This window comes from Coffea eugenioides, chromosome 9 (genome assembly GCF_003713205.1).
Source record: "Coffea eugenioides isolate CCC68of chromosome 9, Ceug_1.0, whole genome shotgun sequence".
Taxonomy (NCBI): Eukaryota; Viridiplantae; Streptophyta; class Magnoliopsida; order Gentianales; family Rubiaceae; genus Coffea; species Coffea eugenioides.
Window position 1 is genome coordinate 41,210,586 of NC_040043.1, and position 26,735 is coordinate 41,237,320.

General features: G+C 38.0%; 4 protein-coding genes across 8 annotated transcripts; 2 read left to right on the top strand and 2 right to left on the bottom strand.

Moving 5' to 3' along the window:
• The first annotated feature begins 335 nt into the window (after positions 1-335).
• Positions 336-3,533, top strand: LOC113783344. Of its 2 annotated transcripts, XM_027329452.1 has the most exons (4): positions 336-1,260; positions 1,354-1,437; positions 2,660-2,779; positions 3,200-3,533. In XM_027329452.1, the coding sequence occupies exons 1-3, from the start codon at positions 909-911 to the stop codon at positions 2,746-2,748; spliced, it is 525 nt and encodes a 174-aa protein (XP_027185253.1). In that variant the 5' UTR covers positions 336-908; the 3' UTR covers positions 2,749-2,779; positions 3,200-3,533. The 2 variants fall into 2 exon arrangements, with proteins under 2 accessions (XP_027185253.1, XP_027185252.1); XM_027329451.1 differs by lacking the exon at positions 3,200-3,533 and having other exon boundaries at positions 339-1,260; positions 2,660-3,001.
• A 3,276-nt stretch (positions 3,534-6,809) lies between these two features.
• On the top strand, positions 6,810-12,798 carry LOC113782802 (protein NLP2-like). 3 transcript variants are annotated; one of them, XM_027328725.1, is made up of 6 exons: positions 6,810-7,204; positions 8,035-8,401; positions 8,489-9,177; positions 9,634-9,681; positions 9,767-10,784; positions 11,572-12,798. In XM_027328725.1, the coding sequence occupies exons 2-6, from the start codon at positions 8,266-8,268 to the stop codon at positions 12,456-12,458; spliced, it is 2,778 nt and encodes a 925-aa protein (XP_027184526.1). In that variant the 5' UTR covers positions 6,810-7,204; positions 8,035-8,265; the 3' UTR covers positions 12,459-12,798. The 3 variants fall into 3 exon arrangements, with proteins under 3 accessions (XP_027184526.1, XP_027184525.1, XP_027184527.1); XM_027328724.1 differs by having other exon boundaries at positions 8,035-9,177; XM_027328726.1 differs by lacking the exon at positions 6,810-7,204 and having other exon boundaries at positions 8,315-8,401; positions 8,494-9,177.
• A 66-nt stretch (positions 12,799-12,864) lies between these two features.
• LOC113782803 (thioredoxin-like 1-1, chloroplastic) lies at positions 12,865-15,262 on the bottom strand. The gene is made up of 4 exons (XM_027328727.1): positions 14,609-15,262; positions 13,991-14,179; positions 13,621-13,785; positions 12,865-13,525 (listed from the first exon to the last, which is right to left on the bottom strand). The coding sequence occupies exons 1-4, from the start codon at positions 14,891-14,893 to the stop codon at positions 13,199-13,201; spliced, it is 966 nt and encodes a 321-aa protein (XP_027184528.1). The 5' UTR covers positions 14,894-15,262; the 3' UTR covers positions 12,865-13,198.
• Positions 15,263-20,216: 4,954 nt separating this feature from the next.
• On the bottom strand, positions 20,217-25,633 carry LOC113783136 (probable galacturonosyltransferase 3). 2 transcript variants are annotated; one of them, XM_027329196.1, is made up of 9 exons: positions 25,367-25,633; positions 24,761-24,813; positions 24,554-24,614; positions 22,767-22,808; positions 22,556-22,690; positions 22,312-22,446; positions 21,899-22,233; positions 20,867-21,812; positions 20,217-20,686 (listed from the first exon to the last, which is right to left on the bottom strand). In XM_027329196.1, the coding sequence occupies exons 1-9, from the start codon at positions 25,406-25,408 to the stop codon at positions 20,408-20,410; spliced, it is 2,028 nt and encodes a 675-aa protein (XP_027184997.1). In that variant the 5' UTR covers positions 25,409-25,633; the 3' UTR covers positions 20,217-20,407. The 2 variants fall into 2 exon arrangements, with proteins under 2 accessions (XP_027184997.1, XP_027184998.1); XM_027329197.1 differs by lacking the exons at positions 24,761-24,813; positions 25,367-25,633 and having other exon boundaries at positions 22,767-22,816.
• Between the last annotated feature and the right edge of the window lie 1,102 nt (positions 25,634-26,735).

A 26,735-nucleotide genomic window follows, 5' to 3' on the forward strand; every position in this document is an offset into this window, starting at 1 on the left:
CTTCATTGATTCATTTAAAGTTACATAGAACTGTGTTATCGTTGTTGTAGTTATCTTTTCATAAGTTTATTAAGCAATTGAAACAAGTAATTTGTGTGCCATTTGGACTGTTGCACAATGGATAGTTACAGAATACCTAATCATGGCCACTAGTTAATAGAGTAAACAATTATATACTACCAATTGTAAAAGGGCTTACAAAAATATACACATGAGATGAGATGCCCAAAACCATCATATTTACCAATAAAAGAATCAATACAAAAGTGATACTCACTGTCGGCTTCTCCAAATGATTAATGAAATTCTTTACATGTCAAAATCAAAAAAATATGTATGAAGATTAATTAATACAATTGGGAACCCTCATATGCATTTGATCAACAAAATTGCACATCAGCAGCAGCAGCAGCAGGATGCAGAATTCCTGACTCTTATACATATGCTGCGACGTTAATTCAATCGTGACGACAATGTATACACTATTATCATCGTTGTTCGAAGATTGATCTATAAAATAAAGTAAAATAAAATGCTCCTCTTCCTCCACCGCGGATGGGATGAGAGGGATGAAATGAAGCCGAAGAAGCAGGATCCACGATCGAAGTCATAGCAAGTAGTAGGTTATGAAATACCGCTGCTTACTCCGTAGTACTAATTAACCACTACTAAGTAATAATGCTGTGTCCGAGACTTGGGGGGTAGAGTAGATCCTCCCCAGAATCAGAATGGTGTTTGGGTGTCGGAGCCCCAGATCATCCCTCTCCCGCAGTTGCAGGATCCAAGAGGACGACCTCCTCCTCCTCCGCCTCCTCCTGGTGATGAAATTTCTCCCGCCGCCAACTCATCCATAACTGCCCTTTCTCCACCTTTACCTTTACAACCCACCGCCAAACACCAAATGTCCAATGACTAATGATGGGGCTGCCCATCTCGTGTACGTCCGTAGAAAGCCCGACCCACCACATCTACCACCTGCCTCTTCTGACCCGCACCAACCACCCATACCCGCTCTCGATTCTGAATCGCCACCTGGGAAATCCGTTCATCATCAATACCAGTCTTCTTCTGAAAATATTTCTGGCCCTAATCAAGTCTCTCCTGGGATTTCATCTTCCATGCGCACTCCTCCTGCTCCCACCAAATTGACTGCTATTCCTGCCGCTACTCCAATTACGCATTGGGAAAATGATCCGTCTTGCAAACTAAACAACTCCCTGCACAAGTTGGACCGCTCAGATCAAAAGGATTATATTGAGAGTACGTCTTTTTTACTTACCTCATTCTCCGTCTTCTTCTAAATCATGCTATTAATTTGTTACTCAATTCTCGCCGCCCCTCCTTGTTTTGCAGTGCTTCGATCTCTTTCCTCTGTGGAACTCAGTAAGCATGCTGTTGAACTGGAGAAGAGGTCAATTCAGCTTTCCCTGGAAGAAGGTTGTATATGCTGTTAATTGCTTTTCTCTTGCTTCACTCTTTATTGTTTTTAGGTGAAAATGTGGCGCACAGACCAGAAATTGACAACATCCATATTCGTATTGCATCGCTCTTTATTGTCTGGGATTCAATGCCTCATGCGGCATTTTTTTTCCCTTCTGCTAGAGTTCCATCATACTGATCATTTTCTTGTAATATTCACTCTGTTCTTTCTCCAAACCACAATGATTCCATGCTGATGATGATTTTCTTTCCTCACTGTGGTACGACAGAAGCATTTTAATCTTCTCTATGTGAAGATTCATGCCACTAGGACTGCCCGCTTGAATTTTCTGTCTGCCAAGGAAAATATCCAGGGTTCTGATGTTTCGAAGTTTTGCAAGATCTATTGAGCTATTAACTGCAAAAGAAATAAATAAATAAACTCACCTCGTTCACATTCATTAGGCTGAGCTTTGGTCATATCTGCCCTCGTTGCAAGTTGAATGTGAATACCTTTGAACAATTCATGCTACCTCTTTCCAGTTGCCCTGTCTTTCCCTTCCCATTTCTGTCAGCTGGATGAGTCGGAAGGAGGCAATCACCTCAAAAGCTGAACCTCCCAAGTGTAGACCTCTTAGTCTCTTGGGCTTGCCAATTTACAGTCAGATGAAAAAGCAATACAACCTTCAGCTGTCAATCTCTTAGTCTCTTAGCACTTTCTTAAGATCTGATCAGCCAATAAAGAATACAATGACAATGCAAATTCAATTCAAAAGTCCAATATAGGGCTACAGGAACATCATTTGTCTATCCTTCCTCGTGAGTGCAGGCTTATGTGTCTTAGGGAAATATAGTTAGCTGGCTTTGCTTTCCTGCAGCTGCCGCTTCACCCATTCTGAAGCATCAGTGCCAAAGATGAGCAATTTGGTTGACTTACTGCTCCAGCCATGACCGTCTTTTGTATTATGTTACTATATTGATTGCCAATTCTTGTTGCTCTGAGATTTTCTCCAATTTTTTGGCTTCTGCCTTGTCAAATAACTCATTTTCCTGGCCCATTTTGTTAGGCAAAGACGAGCCTAGAATCTTCTAAATTTGCTTGCAATTTCTGTCTTCACTACATGTACTACTACTTTGCTTTTGCTCTATTTTGGTTTGAGCATATGGTCACAACACGTTACACAGAAATTGTAAGGAACTAATATCATTTCTTGTCCTAATTGTTTCCTGTCTGGTTCAGCAAAAGAGCTTCAACGAGTTCAAGCCCTTGATGTCTTGGAGAGATACTCGAAGCACTCGAGAGTGCCCTCGAACCAACAAAACATGTAAAGACAATTTAGGTCAAGGGGCACGACCACTGGTCAGTTGTAGACCTTGTTACTGTACTTTTAAGCTCAGCATACCCTGTTATGTTGTAATTACTGTTTCTGTAAACATTTAGACGTCCATTGGCTCCGTCCATTGACATGTAGATATTCCTAAGTGTATTTAACCGCAACATAATTTTACAAAGTGTAATATTCTCATTTGTTGTTTTGTCACTCTTAAATGTTAAGCAAATTTATACCTCAAAGAAAAGAAATTGCAAGGCAAATTTAGCTCTTTCTTGCTTTGAGCAACTGCAAAAGATGGGGAACTGGCGTCATGGTTTCTGAAGTCTGTTATCGATATAGTTTGTAAATTCTATATCATCAAATGATTGGGTGCCATTATAGATTGTGTTAATGTACCTATATAAACCTTAAATTCAACCAAAGATCTGCTACATTGCCTTCAACAGATGATCAAGTGAAAGGACGCAGCAGCATCCCAGACATGCCGTCCATATGCAAATGTTTCAGAAGAACTGTAGAAATCCAAGGACATACTTGACAAGAATTGCAAAATTAGAAGTGCAAAGAGTATGTGATGGAGGAATTTGTGTATCATGCATCTTTTTTCTCGTTTGATGGAGGTAACTTTCCTTGATCTATCCGGTAGCACAGAGTCGAGCATCCATGGATGGCCCTACGCGTTGTGGTTTTTGATGATACATACGGTAGGCATGGCATGGGAGAGTCCACACAACTTTGGGACAGGTACGGTTAGTAATAGGTGAAATTGTTTTAATTTTTTAATGATTTGGTGTACATTCTCATGATTTTGATATATTTTATAATGTACAACAAAAAGTTATATGAGTGTACACGAAATCATGAAATATATCAAATGTTATATGGGAAAACGTCAAATCATTAAAAAAAAAAAAGAAAGTAAAACAACCACATCAACCGTACCTATTGCTAATCGTACCTATCCCGTTCTCCTTCCATACAACTGGCTATGTAAATAGGATAGTATTATGCATAGTTATTCAATTCGATCCGGCTCGACGGTTGAATCGATCAAATTGGTGGACCGGCCATGAAATCGGGCTGATTTAGTAGCAATTGGATCGGAGTTGCAGACAATTCGCTTTGAACCATTTGACTCCGACGGTCGAATCGGTACCTCACTAAACTAGTGGTTTTTTATGAACTCGGTGGGTTTTGAAAATTTTTCTGAAATTATCTTTTTACCCAATTTTTTAATTTGACCAATCACACGAGTATGGGCATTGTCGTCCTTTTGACAATTAGATAAGAAAAATTGAAAAGGCTTTGGGAATTAGGGTTTCTTTCTTTCTTTGAATTCATTTATGTTTGTGTATAATATCAATATGAATTCATGAACTAAGGAACACGTATAGATATAACGTGTGTGTATGAATTATGAAATATGAATAGATTATTACTTGTTAACATTTAAGAATTTCTATACTTATATTATAATTTATATGTTTATCTGATTATATTATATATATTTTTTATTATATAGTGTAATCCGACGGTTCAACCAGTAACCCGCCAACAGCCAACCCGATTCTGTTACTGGGTTGAAGGCCGGATTGGTTTTAATAACTATGGTATTATAACTCCCTTGGACACTAACCACGCTTTTCCTTGTTGAAAATCGTAGCTCTTGGTGCTAAGTTGGCAACAATTAAAACTCTATATATATAAATATCATTAGGAAAGTACAAGGGTATGATCAGTGCCAAAACGTAAGCAAGTATCATTATTGTCACATAAGTATTATATTATAGGAGGAATTGTCGCAAGTAGTAGTTTTCTATAAAATAGTTCGTTCCCATCTCGCTGACGTATCGAATATACCAAAGTCTTGGCGTATCTGTGGATATACTTCGATTGACCGTTCCTTGTCTGAGTTGGATCCCCCTGTCCCTTGAGGAAGAGAAGGTGGGAATCTGATCACCGGATTCCCTGGCAAAGCGACTACTGCAACTACTACTACTACTAATAACGAGTAAAGACTAAGAAGCCAAAGAGTTCGGCTGACTTTTGCTTTAGTATTTTTTTTTTTTTATTTTTAGCTTAACGGCACATCTAACCTAGCCTAGCCTACTCCTACTCCTAAGGGGAGGGGAAACCTACTCTATGGGGTGGCCCAACTGAGCGGGGGGGAACCTAATGGGGACTGAACCACCATCAGACCAGACGGGTGCACCACACACCCGTATGGATTTAGAACAAACCTCATATTGAGGGACATTGATGGGAGGCAAGGTTTGAACCCTTGACCTCCCACCCCACAATTAATGTGGTGGCCAACTCCACTAAAGGAAGTTGCTTTAGTATTTTATCGGAGAAAGTGTGGTGTGCGTGCTCAAAGTTGTGATGATTAAGTCCTGACCCAACCATGGAAGAAGAACCAACAATGGAAGAAGTCTAATCTAATAGCAATGTCCCAGCGACGCAGACAAAGAAATGCCTTTTTGTCTCTATCAACTCAACGTTGTATGTCCTCTGCTCTGATCACCTTGGCTGCTGAGCAGATATCACTACTCAGTAGGATGGTAGCAGTAGTAGTATAAGGTTTTCGTTGACAAAATAATTGCAATATCTGTAATTTTTTTTTTTTTTTTAAACTTTCTACGTCGCTCAAAGCTCACATCACAATTATGGGAACAAATCGTTGACATCAACTGTTAAGAGTTGCATAATGTAGTATTATTACTGATTCTTGGATCTCTCGTGAGTCGCTAACGTTTGCAGTCGACCAACCAAACAAATGAAGCAAAGCTAGCAAGCAAGCATGCTCTAAGGACGTCGGATCAGTAGCGCTATAAGATGGGATGCGGCGACTCATTGCCTCAGCCCAGCAGGGCATTGAACAGCCAGTCAGTCTCCCCCATCCCCCGCGTCCCACTTGAAGCATGTCTTATCATATTATGATATACTATATATCGCCGTTTACACGTCAGTCATGATCTCACTATTGTTAGCACCTGTTCGCTCCTTCCTTCTTCTTTCCTATCCACCTCAAACTTCAATCTTCAAACCCCCACCCCATATGTGATATGCCCACCTCACCTCTTTCTTTTCTTTCTTGGATGATGATTTAACCACATTCATTCTCACCAATGTTTTGAAAATCGGATCGGACAGGCCGGTTCGACCGGTCGTGCCTCCGGTCCGGTTCAATCAAAAAAGCCAAAGAATTAATTGAACCGGTAAAAATCGAGAGGTTCAATCGATTTTTATTAAATATTTATTTTCTAAAATAAATATTTTAGTTTTATTCAAAATTTTTAATACTAAAATGAATAAAAAAATTATTAAACCTTTGAATCGGGATTGAACCGTGAACCGAAAAATTTTCCGGTTCACTTCCTGATCCGAGTTTAAAAACATTGACTCTCGCTCGTACACCCTTCACTAACTCATACGATGGAGTACTAGACTACAATAATATTAGTGTATTATGCTAGTTGCGCTTGCCAGTTCATTCATATGCGTGTGTTTGTTTAAACCGTACAATCTCTACTTCCCCAATCCAAACTAGTTACTTGATACTCGAGAGATATTGAAGGAGATATAGAATCACTTTTTTTTTAATATTTGATAATTAAGTCTCGGAAAGAAACAAGAAATTTTATCCTAAAAAAAATATAAGATCTAGTTATTAACTAACTAATAGTTTTGTAATTAATCATTTCTACACCGACTATCACGATTAGTGTATATGTTATTCGATTATTTTATATATACATGTCACAATTTTTTTTTTTTACTTGTCATGTTGTAATAAGTAGAAAAGTGTTAAATCAGACTAGTCCAAAACTTGAAGCACTAACAATATAATTATCTCGTAACGTGCCTCAAATTGATAAGATTCATGAGAGGAATCTACAAGATAGCAAAGGTGAGGAGGACCCATAATGATAACACAGAGAGAGGCACATTAAAAATTGATGACACTTTTGAGGGTTTTTTTTTTTTAAAGGTGGGTGGAAGGGAGGGGTGCGGGGTGGTGTTCCCATCACAGCAAGAATAAAGCTAATTCCCCCCCAGAGAACCCAGGCCCCCACCCACTCTTGTTGGTTGTAGCTGCTCCCTCCCCCAGAAGGCTGTTGGGCTGATGACGGCTGCATGTAGTCTCATAAACCAAGACATCCTCTCTACCTTATTTCACGACCCCAAAAGGATTGTGTACTGTATTCATATCCTCCTCCTTACATCCAACAAACCTAAGCTAGCAAGTCCCACGTACCACCCTTCCTTCTTCCTTTGCATGTCTCTCTACATATATGGTTTTTTTTTTCGTTCTATTTTTTTTTGATAACGTAAACCCACTTTACCAAACTTTTTCTAGTTGCTAAAGAATCACAGTACAGTACAGTACAGCAGAACATGCCTTCTGCAGCTGCTCAACACAGTACCAACGAATCTTCTCCTGTCTGTCTGTGAGTCACTTGTTTCTTCTTCCTTTAGTTTTTTTTCTTCTGTTGGAGTGATTGCTCCTTATTCTGATTATATGAAATCAAGACGGCGTGAATTTTTTTTTCCCTATTTTAACAGATGGGACTTTTTGTACTTTACTTTTTCTTGTGGATGGTATCATTCTTATAATCTTCAGAGTCATGGAGCCGTCGTTTCTGACATCATTCCGGAACTTCTGACTGTAGCTTGAATTTAGGTCGTGTTGCTTTTCAGTTTTCACAATCGAAAGTGAACGTATTTTGTTTTGTATGCCCCATGCGCACTAGGTCGGGACACGGAGTGTGTAGTGGTGCATCCATCTAGTCTGGTTGGTTCTGTCCTTCCTACACGGCCGGTTGGGCTTCCCCCCTTTCCCGTAGTACAGTAGTAGTTAGTGGTTATTACAGTTGGCCTTTGTACAGCAAAAAATAAAAATAAAGTTAATAAAAAAAAGAGAGTGTTTGACTTTCCTGACGACAATCTAGGTGGATACAGAGATATATAGCTTCCTCAACTCAAGGTTGGAGTCAGTCCTCTTTCAGTATCCTAGTCTTAGGCGTCACCACAATTCTCTGTTCCAGTAAAGTGTGAAAGATCCCTCTTTTTCTTTTAGAACTTTTCCCTTTGGGTTGTTTCTGCGATTGTCGAATAGCGGAGTTGGTGTTTCTTGACGTCTTTGAGTAGGCAGTCACTCTGTAGTATGTAATTTAGAGCTTTACTGTTTTGATATTTCGGGGAGTATGATCACTCTTTGGTGAAATTCTGTTTGCTGCTGCTGTTTCTGTTGTTCTCTGAAATGCATTTGTAATTGCAGTTGATCAGTGATACCTACAAAATATATTGACGACGTTGGTTGGGGCCACTCTGGCTGATTGAGTTTTGGAAGACTGTCGAAACCAATCCATCCTGGGAGTCCCTCTTCTTGTTTTTCCCATATTCACGCTGCTACTCGTCTACTTTGGTCCTTGATCTGTTTGCATTTTTTATGATTCATTAGGACTTGTGTGTGTGAAAATGGAGGTCTAAGAGAACATTCCAGGCCATTATGGGAGATGGGGCCTTCACAGCTAATGACTCGGGAACACTTTCTGACAATGTCCTGGACTTCGATCTCATGGATGAACTCTTGTTTGATGGTTTCTGGTTAGAATCTACACGGGAGTCCAACTTTTGGGAGCCTGGTCCGTCTACTACCGGTGCTTTAGATTCCCCTCTATACTATTCCCTTACTCCAGAGATTAACATAGCCCATTTTAATTCGAACCTAGATCAGGCAAGCATTTCAGAAGAAGCAAAAACGACTGATTTTGTTGACCATAAGGCTCTCGATCGTACCCAAATGGATGAATTTGGGACAAGACACCGGGAGAACCTTGACGCTGCTCTTCATTCTGCATCTTCAGGACAACCTGAAGGCTTTTTGGTAGAAGGGAGCGACATGAACAGAAGATTATGGGTTGGACCAACTGGAGATCCAACTCCAAATACCTCGGTGAGAAAGAGACTAGTGCAGGCTATTGAATACCTGAGGAAATCCACTTCTGATAAGGATGCTCTGATTCAACTTTGGGTGCCTGTAAAAAGAGGAGGCGGACGTGTTCTTTCAACTAAAAATCAACCATTCTCCCTCGATCCAAATTGCAGAAGTCTTGCAGAATACAGACACATCTCCAGAAACTATCAATTTGCCGCTGAGGAGGACTCCAAGGAGCTTGTTGGATTGCCTGGCCGTGTCTTCTTGAAGAAGTTGCCCGAGTGGACTCCTGATGTTCGTTTTTTCATGGGAGAAGAGTATCCACGTGTTAATCATGCCCAGCAGTACAATGTTAGAGGGTGTCTTGCTCTTCCTGTTTTTCAAAGAGGAAGTGGAACTTGCTTAGGTGTTGTTGAAATTGTCTCAACAGCTCAGAAAGTTAATTATCGCCCTGAACTTGAAAACGTTTGCAAAGCTCTTGAGGTTCATTCATGTCCTGATTCATTTTAATTGTTCTATGATTATGAAAAAAAAAAAAGCAGTTACTTTCTCCCACAGACTGTTGCGAGTTAAAAACAGAGACTTAATTTGTTCAAGTGTCATTGGATTTAAGATGAAATGCTGACTTTAGGATCTTGGTCCATCTTCAGTGGCATGATATGATAAGTTTTCAAGGTGCGGCATTTTGCTCGACCTGTTGGTCACAGCCCTGTATCTAATTGCACTTATTGTAGCCTATACATTGTATGTTATCAGCTTTTAGATGTTTGTTTAGTTTGACATATATCATGAAACATCAACTGCCCCCTCAGATTTTGGACTAACATTTTAAATCCTAGTCTATGCAGTTGTAGTGTTAACTCAACTTCATTTCTCCCAAATGCATCATTTTTTTTTTTGTCCTTTCTTTGGTTTCTGAGCAATAATTCATTCTTTCAGGCTGTCGATTTAAGCAGCTCAATTATCTCAACTTCTCCCAACATGAAGGTACGCACGAGAATGTTGTAGTACCTAAAAAATGAAATTTGCAATTGGAAGTTCATTCCTGATATCACATGTATGCTTTTGTCAGGATTGTGACGAGTCCTACCAACTAGCTTTAGTAGATATCCGATCTGTGTTGAAATATGTCTGTGACATGAATAAATTGCCGCTGGCTCAGACTTGGGCCTCTTGTAGCCGGCAAGGCAAAGGCGGGTGCAGGCACTCCGAAGAGAACTATGTGCGTTGTGTTTCTACCGTTGACTCTGCTTGCTATGTGCGTGATCCACAAGTTATGGACTTCCATGCGGCTTGCTCCGAGCACCACTTGCTTAAAGCCGAAGGTTTGCCAGGGGGAGCATTCATGACAGATCAACCATGTTTTGCTACTGATATCACAGCCTTCAGCAAGACAGATTACCCTCTTTCTCACCATGCCAAAATATTTGGAATGCGTGCTGCTGTAGCGATACGCGTTCAGAGTATTTACACTAAATCTGCTGACTTTGTTTTGGAGTTCTTTCTACCGCTTGATTGCACAGATGCTGAGGACCAGAAGCAGATGTTGAACTCAATATTTTCTGCATTACAACAGATTTGCCACTGTTTGCATGTCATCGCAGACCAAAAGGTAAGAGAAGAAACAACCATTCCTGATGATGAAAAGCCAAGCTCTTCTGTCAGTAAATCAGTAAAAGAGAAGACTTTAGGTTTTGTATCACCCGCTAAGGAATTATCTCTATGCACTTCCTCCTGGGTTGCACCCGCACTAGACAACTCAGGGACGGCCAAAGATGTAGCTTTCTCTCTGGATAATCACCAGGAGGATCCAGAAGAAGAGTGCAAGTTGACAACCCAGTGGGACAACAATAAGGCGGAGCTACATCATACGCCTACATCCCCCAAGCTCATCCAAATTCAGCAACGTTCTGGATCGAAAGGAAATGTTGTGGGTAGTGAAGATGTTTCTGCAGTTGGGGTTCATAACTCAATGGGTGACAGAAGCACAGGTCAAAGAAGAAGGACGAAGACTGAGAAGAGTATCAGCTTGCAAGATCTAAGACAGTACTTTTCTGGTAGCCTGAAAGATGCTGCGAAGAGTATTGGAGGTACGAAACACTTTCACTTGGAAAAAATATATATACATCACCAGATCCAATTTATACAAGACTTTCCATACCTTGAGAGGTTTATATGCAAGTTTCAGCTTTCAAAAATCCAGAATTTCTTGGTATGGATTTCCTTTGATGTATAGTTGATTATTATCTGCTAAGCATAAGTTGACATTTAATAACTGGAGTCTAAAACTTAACATAGGAGTGATGTATTTATAAAATGCCCGACAGCAAGTATAATTCTTTCAAATCTGAAGATAACAAAAACCCAAGCGTGAGAGGGCCTCAAGGTACCGAACTGGAGTGCTAATTTTGTTCACTTCACTACAATATGAGTGAATGCATAACAATATAGTCAAATTTTCTTTCTTGAAGAGGTTGAATAGTAATAATATAGTCAGAAAACTTGGTAGACATATAGTTATTTGGCTTTATCTGGTATAGAGTTGAAAAGCCTGTGCAGTTTTGATTGGTGGGTTATGACTTGTAGGTTTACGTACATAAACTATTCCACTTTAAATCTGGTTCTAAGGGTCTGCTCTGGAAATTTGGGGATGGCACTTGACTTCTGCTGATAGGCTAAAATTGTCGTCAATCCAATTCGAAGAGATTCTTTGTTTCATCATGATTTTGACATTGCTATGCAGTTTCACGTTCATAATTTTGACCACTTCCCTGATCACGAAAGCAGAACTCTCTAGCTTAATCTATGCCATTAATTTCCTGCAATACCAGATGGTATAGCTTGCTGAAAAAGAAATTCAATTTGTCGATCTTGCAGTATGTCCCACAACATTAAAAAGAATATGCAGGCAACACGGAATCACTAGGTGGCCTTCTCGAAAGATAAAGAAGGTTGGCCACTCGTTAAGAAAGCTCCAACTTGTGATCGATTCAGTCCAGTGTGCCGATGGCGCTATTCGACTGAGTTCTTTCTATACCAACTTCCCTGAACTGAATTCTGCAAATTTACCAACTCCAAGTAACTTGTCCATGCCACAAGGGAGCGATCATTTGCAGAAACTGACCACTCAACCTGAGGGTTGCATCTTAAGCCCTGAAACTACTGCTTCAAAATCACCTTCTTCTTCTGGTAGTCATAGCTCCAGTTCAAGTTTTTGTTATTCCACTGGGCCAATGCAGTCTCTTCCTGTCCACGTGCCCAGTGCTCAAGATGCTTCATCTGCAGAAGAGTGCAGAGCAGCACTGAAGAAAACATGCAGTGATGCAGAGTTGCATGATTTGGTTAAAAGAGAAGAAACCAAGCTTCTAGGGAGATCTCAAAGCCAAAAGATTTTCATTGATGATGTTTCTCCTGATACTCTGCCTTCCTTGCCACAGACTAGCAGCCAGATATTACAGAGTGGAAGCTTGTTTAGGGTAAAAGTAAATTTCGGGGAAGAAAAGGTTCGGTTTAGTCTACAGCCTCGTTGGGGTTTTGCAGATTTATTGAAAGAAGTACGGAGGCGCTTTAGCATAGACGATCTCATTGAGATTGATCTTAAATATTTGGATGATGACAATGAATGGGTGCTTTTGACATGTGATGCTGATCTTGAAGAATGTATAGACATACACAAATCCTCTAAAAGCACCGTGATCAGACTGTCCATCCACCAGGGCCGTCATTTTAATGTTGGAAGCACATCTGGTAGCCATGGCTCATGATAAAAATGGAAGCAGTCCAGAGAGTGGTGGCTTGTCAATTGCTTGACACAGGTTGAACACCACACCGCTGGTGTTTGCTGATAGCAGAACAGTGAAGTTGCGACCTGTGGTTGCAGACTGAACTCTTGATTAAGGATACATGAGAGGTTGAAATGCGTTTCATTGAAAAGATATTCTTGCTGAAATCTCAAAGCGACCAATTTTAACGCTTTGCCAATGTGAGATCAGCATATTTGTGTCGTTAATCCTTGGCATTCAACTGATATGAGATGCTGCTACCCTTGTCCCATCCCCTTGTTACTGCAGCTCCACTAGCAATCTCAATGCGCCTTCTTTTTTTTTGTGCAAATATTATTGTGCTTGCGAAATCAGATATCCTTGGAGAACCGATGAAACACAAAAGGGATATTTACAATATTTTTAACCCTGATTATCTTCTTATATTCAACACGAGTACATGGTATGGTTCCAAATAGAATTCTCTTTCTGATGCACACAACAACACATGGACTTCCCTCGGGCCAAAAAAGCGGAAGTCCAAACGATCCCGAGTCCTCGCGCAGTCCCTATCGCCTTGCAAGCTTGGATCCAAAACACTCGAGCAGCAAAGCTTACAACTCTCCGGGGAATATATACACAATACAACTATCATTCGTATATGCAACTATCTTGTCAACCTTGCCAACTTACAGGGAAAACTGTACAAGAATCGATATGGTAATCGGGGACTACTATAGACGTCAACCGGTTGATCTTCCTTTGGAGATTAAAGTCCTCTTCTCAGGGTCTCGTTCCATCTTTTGTTGTGCGGCGAATGGAAGCGGCAGAGGAAGCGGAAGAGGGAGAGGACGTTCAGAGTCTGCACCAGGTGTGGCCACTGCTTTTTCTGTAATGATCTTCTCTTGTTGAGAAGCAACTACAGATGGCTGTGGCTTAGGTGCGTAGTTAAAGGAGAGATCTTTGTTAGCCGCGAGTGCGAGGAGCTCCTTCTCCTCCAGGCCCTTTGTTGGCTCCAGGCTGCAAAAATCTGCGCCATACTTGGCCAACGCGTCTTTGAATTTTTTGATCTGTTATGTTATGAATGTAGTAAATTAGCCAGATACTACATGTTTATCTCTAAGAAAAAAATATTGGTTCCATGACTACTGAGAAACTAACTAACCGTGGCATTGGTACAACTGAAGCTGCAGAGACGTCCATGAGCACCCCTGTAGAAACGAAAGAAGGGCAGGACGTGGACGTTAAGAGCGTAGCACATAGACTTGTGCTCCTCATAATTCACCTGAAGGAACAGCACATCCGGATTCATCTCTGCCAATTGGCATATCTGCAATATACCCCCCAAGCACAACAGAAAGGAAGATATTACTACTTTTCCCAAAGACCCAAAAAATAAAAAGAAACGAGAAAAGAAGTCCCTTTCTTTGTAATGCCATAAATAAGCCAGAGTCTTCTGATTACAATAGATTCAGGCCGCTTCCAGAAAGACAGATAAGAGGAGTAGTAAAAGTGTGAAAGTGTGAAATATCAACCTTGGGATGAAGGGCTTTGCAACCACCGCAACCAGGGGAAAAGAAATCAACAACCACTAGCTTGTCCCCAGAGCTTAAGAGAGAATCCACAAGGTGTTGGGCACCCATGACCTCTCTCATGTTAGGTTGGAGGCCTTTCTCCCACCATTTCTGAGCTTTCCCAATAATTCCGCTGGACCTCGTCATGATCTGAGGAAGGTATAGTAAATACTAGGTAAAATTGTTGCAATCAGAAACCCAAATAAAAATATGCTCCATTTCACAATGAGAGGCCTAGCATTATTAGTACAAGTAGTTTAATTGAGGATATTGATGTGATGATATACTACCACTTACTGCTTTACTCGAACATTACAAGAAAAAATTACTCCACTAACTAACTATATGTAGTATAACAACATCTTAATACGAACTACGATGGTAAAATGAAAAACCAGTGGTAACAGTACTAGTGAAGAAAAACGAAATCCTAAATCCTCAGCTATAAAATACTAATACTACTACTTTTATTTGATAATTATAAAGATAATAGTGGGATAGGAGCCGGAGGAGGTAAGGCAGGAAGAATGTGGAGCGGGAATTGAATTGAAGAGGGAAGTAGTAGGGGAGGTATCTGACCCGAGGAGGAGCAGAGGTATGAGAGGGGACGTGGCTTTTGGGTTGAGTAGACGGTAGTAGTTCCCCGCCAGAAGCAGAAGTGCAGCGGGAGGAGGAGCTGTTGTTGGTGGTGGTGGCGGTGAGAGGCCTAGATCGGAGCTTCAAGGACCGGGGGAAAGCCATGGAAGATGAAAAAGCAAGAGCAGCAGACGATGATGATTTAGTATCATCATTTCCAGCAGTAGCAGAGGGAAAACTACTCAAACGTCGTATTGGAGAAAAGCAACCGGCTGCTTCAGCCATCATTTGTTTGTTCCTGTAGTATAAATTTTTCTTTTTTCTTTTTTTTTTCGATCGATGGGTGAGGACTGAGGAGTGGGAGTCTATCACAATTACAGAGCACAACGGTACCTCTCACTAGACTAGATTGGAAGAAATGAAAGGAGCTGAATCTATCATCTCATCTCATCTCACCTGTATCTATGGAAGAGGAAGAGGAAGAAGAAGAGGTCCAAACCAGAAGTAGCTTTTCTTTTCTTTTCTTTTCTTTACAAATGGATGCTGCAGTTGGCGTTTCGGCCTTTTTTTCCGCTTTTTTTTTCTTTCTTTTTGGGGGGTTTGGATAATAAAGCGATTCTGGTCTTGACTTTGTGGTGGTAGGATCAAAGTGAAAGAAAAGGCACGCAACGAAAGACGCGGTGGCCCTGTCGTGTCCTGTCCCTGAGGTCTCTTCATATCCGCTCCCGTATCTCACTGGAGGATGATGCGATGCCACTGCTGGTTGTGTTTGGATTGCATTTCCCGTCATTTTTCATGAAAAAATTATTATAGCGATTTGATATATGTGAGGGAAAAAGGTGATAGAGAAATATAATCACAGAAAACGACAATATTTTCTGACGAAAACAAGCAATCCAAACAAGGCTTTATTATTTCTTCTTTTTTTTTTGTGTTAGAAAATTTTCATTATGATCAGCAATAAATGTTTTTACAAATCAAACTATCATCATCTCAATTTATATATCATATCTAATTCATCATTATTTAACGGATTAACTTTTTATACACTGACAGTATAGCAGTGTAGTTCGTGCTGTATGATATAATCTAAATCTACTAGCGCAAAAAAAATGTATACGATGACAGTGGACAAAAAAATTATCCTTATTTAACACTAAACTAGTGTATACTCATAGTACAAGCTATTGCATTCACACAACTTTCTTATTCAATTCTGCCCCTTTTATTAAAAAAAAAAAACCCTTGCTAGAGTAGATAGATGAATTATCAAGATGTAGGACTAAAGTGGTTCTCGCACTATGGATAGAGAATTATTTGAAAAACAAAAACACTTCTATGATATAAATGAAATAAATAATTAATTAAGAAAAATATTTTTAAAAAATTGATAGAAAACTGATGAGTTTATAATAATGAAATCAAACACTAATCTTTTTCCAAAAAAAAAAAAAAAAGAGAGCTTATCCAAACAATAATTTGTAAGGTTGAGGAAAGTGGTGGCAGTTAAGAGTTTCAAGAAATGGGACACGTAACTGAAACGGGAGTGGGGAAATGGGTCAACGACAATAATCGGAAAAATCCAAACTGCAAGAGTGCTGCTGACTGCTGAGTGGCTCCTCCTCTCTTTTGCCGGTCTCTGTTGGAGAAGGGAGATGCACAGACGCTAATGTGATGGATATGCATCATATATGTGGCTCCCAGTCGCTGATATTTCTCTGTTTTTATTACTACTACGTGTCATTTTTTGAGTTCATCGGCAAAAAAAAAAGTTAAAAATAAAAATCAAGAGATATTTCAGCGCTGATACATACAAACTTGCAAATTCCTAAAATCAAGCCTTAATTTATTTATATTATCAAACAAATGAAAAAAGTTTCTAGTATTTTTATTTATTTTATTATGTATAATCAACTAAACATTAAATACTCTAAATAATCTACTTATTTGTTAGGCTGTTATTAAAAATAATTAATTCTAAACTTTGAATGTATTAATCTAAACACTATATATGCACATCTAACGTGAATTTTGTTACGACGTTGACATTATAATCACTACTTTTACTTCTAATAATGAAAAATAATTAAAAAAAGGTACAAATAAATAAAGAATAAGTTTGAGAAAGAAAAATAAAAATAATATGTAAATAATAATGGAAAAAGAGAAGAAAGTAGTTGATCACGGGAGAAAAATGATTAATATGTAAGCGACACTTTCGTCCTAAAGCATTAAGTAGGGGAACTAAAGAGTCTATTTATTGATTTCGGAGAGTAAATTGCTAGTAAAAAGAAAGTAGTATTTAGAAGGCTTTAATCCCATTTTTTTTATCATGTGAATAGAATAGAATACTTTACTAAATTCAAACACACCAAGTTTCCATTTTTATAATAACCGAGTCCAAACAAAAAATAAATAAAGGGGCTTTTAATCTTTCTCACCTAATAATAACAAATTATAAAGTGTGTAAATCATTCCTTGATTACTCTCTCATGACGAAAAAGAAGTAGTAGTCCCTAGTTTTGTTTCTGTATATGTTGAAAGGTTTTTCCTTTCCTTTTTTACTCTCTTTTTTTTTTTCTTTTTCTGGGAAGAAGAAAAAGAAAAAATGAAAATGAAAAAGAAATTAGCGTGTCAGAAGGTGAGCAGGGGGAGAAAATTATGGATGGACAAGAGGACTAATACTTGGTACAAGATCTGTGGAATCCCCGATGGCTTTACCAGACGTACATCGAACTAAACAAGTGGATTAGATTCGATTGGATAAATTCCCCCATCCCATCCCATCCCAGGTGCTGCCAAGTGCCACTACCCACCTCTCGACAGTCGACACTCTTCTAACTGTCTGCCTTTGCAGATTCTACTGGTACATGGTGTGACAGACAGTGAAATAATGGGGTGAACGTACGCTGACACGAATGTTTCCTAGTGAGTTGGAAGTGTCCAAAGAAGAATGGATATTTTCTGAGTTCTCTCTCCACCTCAACGTTACGTTCTCTCACAGCTTTAATCTACCTCTAAGGCTCTAACTATCATACAAGAAGAAAGTGCAGCTACGTAACAATTTCAATGATTTCCAGCATATTTCTCTTTTGAAAAATTTATCTTCATTTTTTTTTCTTTTCTTTTTTTGTTTGCTTTCTTCTTTTTTTTTTCATCTTATTTTCTTTCTCCATTTTGACTAAAGACAATTAAACAAACGCCTATGTGCACTAGTACTTCTTTTTTTTTTTTACTTCATCCTAACCATTCACTCTGCTTTTTTCTCTATTGCATTAATTGAATTTCATCCATAATTAACTTGGCCACCACTATAGTTTTTAAATTTGGTGGGACAAGGGTTCAAATATTGTCTTCCACCACTTGTCACTTTAAAAGGCTTAAATCCATACGGATGCGTAGTGCACCCATCTAATCCGATAGTGGTTTATTCCCCGTCAATTCCTCAATAGATCCAGTTGAACGCTCCCCTAAAATAAGTTAGAGTAAGAGTAGGAGTAGGTGTAGAGTAGACAGGTGACAATTGACAAAAAAGAAAAAACTAAATGAATCATTTCATTGTAAGAGATCAATGATGTTTGATATTTCTTTTCTTACTTAGTCCAAAAATCATCATTAATGATTTTCTGCTTTTATTGACTCTCACTAGTACCTATCTCTGGTACCTATTATATAAGAAGAAAGTGGAGTCACGTAGCAATTCCAACGATAGCTAAGAAGTTCACTCTTATTTTGACACGTAACACATTTCTTTTTTGAGAAAACTATTTTCATTTTTTCATTTTTCTTTTTTTTATTCACCTTATTTCCTTTCTTCTTTTTGGCTAAAGACAACTAAACAAGACCTCATCTATAGTGCAGCTTTTTTCTTTTTTTTTGCTTTCATTTTATTGTTTATTTTGCTTTTTTTTCTCTATTGAATTAGTTGATGCATTTTCTTTCAATTGTATCCATACTTAACTAAATGAATGGTTTTGCTGCAAGAGATCAAGGATGGGTTTGATATTTCCTAATAATCATGATTCATAATCTCCTACTTTTACTGTTTCTCTCTAGTATGTATTATTTATATTTATTTTTTGTAAAATTTTATTCTTTTTTTCACCGCTTTCTCCTTCATCTGGATTTCTTTTTCCCCCTAAAAGAGGCAAGTTAGAACTTGTATGTGATGTTGTGAATACTTTTTCCCCCTAAATCTAAAGAAACATTTTTTTTTTGTTTTCAAAAAATTTATTTATTCTGAAATTACTTTTTGGCCTTTTATTTTTGAAAAAAAATTCTCTAAGGCTGACTAGAGGATGAGTGGTGATTACCTGAAGAATCTTTAGACTGACAATGAAAGAATTCTAACCACATTTTCCCCCATAAAATAATAAATGTCATTGTACATATTCATTCCAATTTTAATTTTTTATTTATTAAAATTGTTATTTGATAATACGGTGATAATGCTAGAGTGGAAGAGAAAGAATTTGACAAGTGAAGGTCCAAGATAAACGATGATCAAGAAGGAAATGGTGAGGCTTGTTGAATTAAAAATTAATCAAAGTTTCTTAATTTATGGACAGATAATTATATTTTGATATGTTGATTTATATAAAGTTTCTTAGTAGCGAAAAGTGCTTATTTACTAGCTAACGTGGATGATGTGTAAAATAATTGTTAGGGCCAGCAATTCAGGATGTGAAGAAAATTTTCTGTATCTCTTCATTTTGAATTACTAGTCGGTGTTCATGATAGGTAGTTTATTTTCATGGTTTTTAATTTTAGCAAATGATAGCTTATAAAATTAGATTTCAGAACATTTTGCTTAAACTGGTTCCGTATTACTTTGTACTCATACCCTATTTTATTGTCCCTAATGATAGATAATATAATTAGAGTTTGAGGTGATTCCTAGACGTGGAACTGGACATATTATTACTATTTGACTAAGGTGGTTGGTAATATTTTGTCAACTTAACTAGTTGAAATGATTGCAGTTGGTGGTAGAAGTCAGCATTGAAGCTTTCAACCTAGAGTGTTACTCAACAAAATATTATTAGAAAATTTAATTTTGATTAAGAAGACATTTTTGCAATCAAATAAATTGTTGGTTTCAAATTTGTACATGTAGATTTGAAAACATGGCAGTTCATATTTTTTTATCTAAAATTGCTATTTGTATTTTAGAGCTGTTTGGTGAAATAGTAGTGCTCTCACCTATTTGTAATGCTATTAGGCAAGATTTAAATAAATTGATTAACTTGCTTTTTCTTTCAAGTTTGTATGCTTTTTATTGATGTTAAAGATTGTGATGGGTCTTGATGGCTTTCTAAACTTTTTCTAATTATTAAAGTGCTAGAAAATTTATGATTGTTTTTTGTTTAGTTACAACTAAAACCATGCTGCTATTAAATCAACAATGCACTCATAATAGATTTGTTTTCTTTTTCTTGATAACATTACGTACACATAATATTGGTTAAAAAAATCCATTGCCCAAATCACAGTAAATTGAGGGCTAAGTTCATAGACGAAATTTCTTTTCACAGCAACTTTTAATTGTTTTGATAGTCAATTTTTATCCTATATTTCTATTCATTATGTACCCAAAAAATTTGTTGCTATGTATTCAACTAAATTACCTCTAGTATCAATAGAATCTGCGAACCCCCTGGGGGTTGATGGGGGAGGGGAGTTGCCAGTACAACCTTGAAAACTCTCTCTCCCTGTTACACTCAACCTGTGCTAATCCACCGGAAACAATCAGAAAACTACGGAAAATTTCCAGAATTAATGACGCAGAGACACGAATATTCTTCACCGCTCGTCTACATTGCAAAGGCGAAGATAAGGATTATCAAACATTACATATGCAGACCAGTAAGACTTGTACTTGGCAATGGCAAGATCCAACCATGGCTTGTAGTTTCCGTTGTAATGCACCACGGCGGCATTCTCGATTGCCGTTTGGTTGAGGGCAGGATCATACCCAAGCCCCAACACATGCCAGCTCCTCTCAAGGGGATAGGTTAAGTTATAAAAGGTGATCAGCCCCGGCGGCAGCGTTCCAAGTTTCCAAAGAGTTCTCTCCTCATTCTGCAAATGACCAAAGGGATTTTTAAAATACAACAGCAAACTATTTTTTTTAACCACCACACGTACAATTTAAAGCAGCATATCTGTACACATGTTGCCACCAGACATAGAAACAACTTCCTTAATGTCATATTAATTAGAACTAGAAGCCTTAAACATCATCGTACGGTGGAGACTTACCATTTCCTGCCAGTGATGATATATTCCCGTAATGTTGCGCTTCCTCCACTCCTTCAAATCGAAAACATTCATACCAAAAGCCCAACCACAAGCGTTTGGATCGAAATTCTCAGATATCTTTGGATTAGAGAAGTTCAGGTATTTGTCGAATCTGTGAAAGCTCTCCTTGCAAGTCTCCACAGCGCCATTTACCCTCCCTTGCAGATCAACAGACCAAAGTGGTGTTAGATCCTTCTGAACCACAATATCATCATCCAGAAACAATATCTTATCCAGCTTCGGGTAAACCTCGGGAAGGTAAAATCGAAGGTGATTTAACATGGACAAGTATTTTGGATTTCTGTACTTGAGTTGATCTGCACCAGATGTGATAGAAGAGGCTTGATGTGCCTTGAAGTAATAATCTTTCATTTTAGCTGATTCAAGCTGACGTAAAACAGGGCAATAAGACGAGTTGAGCCACGTAAATTCATCTACATTCTCAACTCGGATCACTGCGCCAGCAGGAGGGTTGACTAGAAACCACATTTTCATTGCCGCAAAGTTTAATTTATCAGTTACTATATGGAAAACATGCTTTTCAGGCTCCTTTGCATGCAGCACCGTTGAGTTTACGACCACAGATGTCGCAAGCACATTATCAGAAAAGATAGCATAATGGTATAAAGAAGGATCTTCAAGCTTTTCTTTGTTAGGGAAGTCCTTATCCTGATAACCATGCAAGTAGTAGTCTGTTGTCAGAAGCAACGGAATGCAATGCATAGGTCTGGTGACTGTTTTTGCAGCTAACTGTATAAGAAATGCACTTTTTTTCTTCTTTCCGTTTAGACTCCCTTCAGCTGACTGCAGCATGGCCCTCAACTTCCTTGCTATTGTTATACAATCATATAGCTGGTCCTTTGCTGTAGACAATATATGACCCATCTCTTTTGCTCTATCAAAAGCACTATGAAAGAAAAGAATTGAACACCATATCAACACCAAAGGCCTTCATTTCAACATTAGAAAAGCTTATAATGTTAGATGGCCTACCTTGGCTGAAGTTCAACATCAGATGTTGCCTCTCCAATTGCAAATTGACTTTCTCTAGAATGCTTGATGAGAGAATCATATAAAACCATCTCATTCTTAGCCTTTGCTATGGTTGCATAAGCTCTTGCCATTATGATCTGATCGCGCATTAGTTTCAGTGTAGAGTCAGAGTTAGGATTTTCATACTCCTTCCTCCATATACTGTATTTACCTTTGACAGTGTCGTCAAATTCTCTTGCTCGTTCAATGGCAGCTTCTTGCATTTTATCATCAGTCTCTTTATTTTGTTGGATCAGTTCTGCAGTCCGTCGTTCTCTCCTTTCTTGACGTAACATCTAAAGCACAAGAAGTTTGTCATCAAATTAGATGGGCTAAACCACCCAAAAGCAACAAAAGAAGACTTGAAACATCACCCGCCGCTTGAGCTTCATAGGATGCAATGGAGATACTAACTGATGCTGTATTTCACTTCCATGGTAACGTCTTTCACCAGAATGTTGATCACTTTCGTTTAACAAAAGTTCAAGTTTGAGAGGATCACCTAACACCTGAATGCAATGCTAAATCAATGCTTGGGGTCCCAAAACTGACTGAAAGTTACATGCCAACCAGTTGAAGGACTAATTGGGAAGAATTAACATGTCCTTCGCTACATACCTTTGAACTTAAAGTATGACCATTTACACCACCAGGGTCTTTCCATACCCAGGAAGCAGACAGGTCTCTAGATTTCACACTCCGCATTTTCATAGAACCAGAAAGGTCATTACATGTCACTATTATGTCAATATCCTGCACAACAATACTAAACAGCTCCATAATCTCAATCTCAATCTCATTGCCAACGAAAAAGCAAAAAGTTGATCACCTTTTCCTCCTGTTGACTAGCAGATTCTATTCGCCCTTGTTCCTGCAATCCTACCATTTATTCCATGTTAATGAATATGTAACACATGCTTCGATATAGGTTCTCTTAGACATTATGTCGCACAGTGGATGGGTAAGGTAATTATAAACATAATGCAAATGAAAAAATTTATAGTTTTGAGGTGTTGACAACTTCATAAAAGTAAAGATAGGATTTGTATCCTACTGCCGTTAATATCCTAAACTCATGTACCTATAACAGTTATTTAGTTCTAGCATGCTGTTTTCCCTCTCCCACGATGGCACTAGCATGTCAGTTCTCCCACACCTTCAATAACTAAATCCCTGAGCAATTTAAGGTTAAAACATGAAAGCTTCACTACCTTCAGTAAGAAATGATGCAATAAAATGCAAACTTTATAAGTTGGAAATAAACCAACTTCTAATAAATTGGCATTCATTCTTAAAACTGGACAAAAAGGAGTCAATACAATAACTTAGAATGAGATTGTATTTTTCTGGTTGTAATCTGTTTGCTCATTTTTCCTCTGGATGCTGGAATGTTACTGACCGAGTTTCAGTTAGGCAATTTATCTTCAAATTTAAAATTTGCAGATTATTGATGGAAAGAGATGCCTTTATAGTGCATGAGATCTCTGTGAAAAATAGACAATGAGATCTGCAGCCAGTTTGTCATCAATATAAGTTGCCTAAGTTTTGTATCTGCAGGACTGAATGTATTAATTCAACCCTTTTAGACAATAAAAGAATTGTCCAGGAAAAAATTACCACAACCAACTTCAGCTAATCTATATAACTGGCTCAAAGACAAAACTATCTGACAACACAAAGCCCTACATCCAAAGCTAGTCTAAGTCCACAGGCACACGAAACATCCTTTTGACTGCTGCCATTAAGCTTTTCAATGCAATTTCCCAAATAATGACAATCCAAGTCAGTAAAATACAATCAACAACAACACTACCCAAATAATGAACAAAGTTCTCGTCAAAGTCTACTGGTGGTTGTGAAAACAAGACTAAGAAGCCTTTCCAAGCACATCCAGTAAAAGGTTCTCATAGCTAGATAGCAGAGACAAGAATCACAGACTAGGTACATGACAACCTTTTCCTTAAAATAAAATTCAATAGCAAACAGGAATAAACATAACCACTTCTCAGGAAGCAAATAGTAAAAAGTTCTCACAGTTAGATAGCCTGAACTAAAAAAAAAGAAAAAAAGAAAAGAGAAAAGAGAAACAACAATATTAACCACCAAAATATACGATCAAAAAGAAGAAGGAAATATAAAAGAAAGAAAAGATGATTTGCTTCTCAAGTCCTAAACTAAAATATGGCATGAGATATCTACCAGAAATAACCTGAAATCAAGGCTAGTTTCCTTCCAGATCACCACCTCTTAGATTATTTTACCAACCCTGACAGCTAGGTATGCTTGGCAGCTACAATGGCCAAAAATATCAACCCAGCAATTGACTAGTTAAATCAGTGAAAGCTAATTAATTGCAGCAATAGTCATACAAGCAATGGGGGATCATTTTAATGGAGATTGCAGAGAATATAGAGGAGTCCAAGTACAACGAGAAAGGAGGAAAATAGAAATCACTTGTTCTTGGCAGATAATCTAGCCTACAACACTAGACATGATACCAACAATAATGATAACTAGGTGGTCTTGCATTTTAGACAAAAAGCATAAGTAAGTAATGGCTATATTTGATGGGATAGAAGCAGCGAGATATATATATTGAACGGGAATGAAACTTACCCCCGTGTCAACACACTGCGGGCAATCATTAAGCTGGGAAAAATGTCTGCTCTCTCTATCACTGCAGAGGAGGAGAGAAAGAATGAAAAGGAATAATCCAAACCCAAACAGCAGCACTTGCAAACTTTTATGACCCTTTACAACTTGGAACTGAGCGAAAGCCAGCACAAAAAGATAGAAATAAATGACTACGTGTGGAAATCTTACAATGTGAACAAGTTTGAAGCTTGTGCTTTAACTAGGAGAGCATGTACGATGACCTGCATTAGAGTTCGGTCCAAAAATATCAGCAACCAAGGGGTAAACGTAACAGGAACATGTGTTAGTGGAAAGTAGCCAAAGAAGAGAACCCATAAGAAAACAAGATCCAAAAAGAAGGGATTAAAATTTCTTCAACAGATAAGAAAAAATGGAAAGCACTATCACCAGGTGAAGACATCTGTCATACAAGCCAACCGGTATTTTAGGAGTTGCAAATACTTTTGCAGCTGGGAAAGGATAAAGAAACCTTTGAAAAGATAAGGGAATACGGAATCTACCCAGACCTAGAATATTTTCTTGATAAGAAAAAGCAAAAAAATAAATAAATTAAATAAATAAACAGATGGATAGAAGAATTGGTGTCAAAATTAAAGTTGGAATACCAGAGAGAAACCCCAAATTGCTTAAATAATTGCTGTTATGTATGTAACAAGAAGTAATTTTTAAGAGAAAAACAAGAAAAGAAGAATTCAAGGTGGAGGATGATGAAGTTTAGACAGAACAAAACTGCAGAAGAAGCGAGAGAATGGGAAAGAATAGTGGTGAGATTACCGGGAAGTAGAATAGGATGATGGAAAGCAGAGATGCAGACATGGATAATCAATCTTGTTATACTGAGACCACAAGCAGCAGGTGCAGAGGCAGGGAAAAACCAAAACTACCAATCCCCCTCTCAGATCGTCAAGACATGCCACCAAAATTGCAGAACAAATGGAAATGATAGTACTAATCTAATCTGATCTCTATGTATGCATCTCTCCCTGACGGTGACAGAAGAAGAAGATCCAGCACACACCCGAACCCAGGACGAGGATTGTACTATTTGTGATTGTGACACACACTCTACTTCTTCTAGCGGGATTCGAACCTCGGACTGCTGTTGTGCTTCGACAGAGTGTGGTAGTTTTTTTTTTTTTAAATTACAAAATGAATTAGTACACCGTGCACCGCAGCACTAGTACTCGTTGCTCTCACAAATCATACATTGTTCATTTGCTGTTCATTTCTAGATCTTAAATTATTTATTTACTACTGCTAGACGGAGAAAGTTAAAATCCAACATGTATTTTTGTCGAATCTGGTTAAACAGTAGTGTGTCTTTTGCAAAATCTAAATTAACTGAGAACTAAAGACATAAAGATTAAAGAAGAAAAAAATGTCTCTCACATTTTACAACATGAATTTTTTCATTCTTCATTTTTAAAATAGTAATTTTACGTCCCTTAAAAAATCAAGTCGGTAACATTTGCTCTTAATCTAGATTTTTTACCATTTTCTTTTCCTAAATTTATCACATTACCCATACATAGTCATTTTTTTTAGGAGCAAAAATGTTATATCTCATTTATAGTTAAATAAATGACTCGATTCAAATTCATTTTTACTCATACAAATAGGATCTTACCTGAACCATATGCTTTTTTTTTACCCACACTAAAACCGTGAGATTTCACTTAACCCATATTCATTTTTGTCACTAAAAAAGTGAGATTTTATTTTATTTTTTGTATATAAAAAATGATTGCATGCGAGCTTGAGTGCAGGTTAGGGGTTCAAATCTCTATATTTGTAGCATAATCTAAAGGATGTGTAGTAATGCACTCTTTGATTTAGAGATGGGACCACACCCTCCAATCTTCTTAATCCAGTTGGATCCTCCCCAAATAAATTATAATAGGAGCAAGAGTAATACAAGAGCTAACGATTAGCATATATAATGACTACATGTGGCTCACTTGATACTTTTAGGTTGAAAAGTAGTGAAAATCTTAGGTTGGGGCCAAATTTTGCTAATTTGAATTTGTAAAGAACGCAAAGTTAATATTTTGAAATGAACAACAAAAAATTTTCATTTGATGAAATATGAAGCATATTTTGAATGATTTTTCCATATGAAAAAGGTACTACTACATTATTTCAC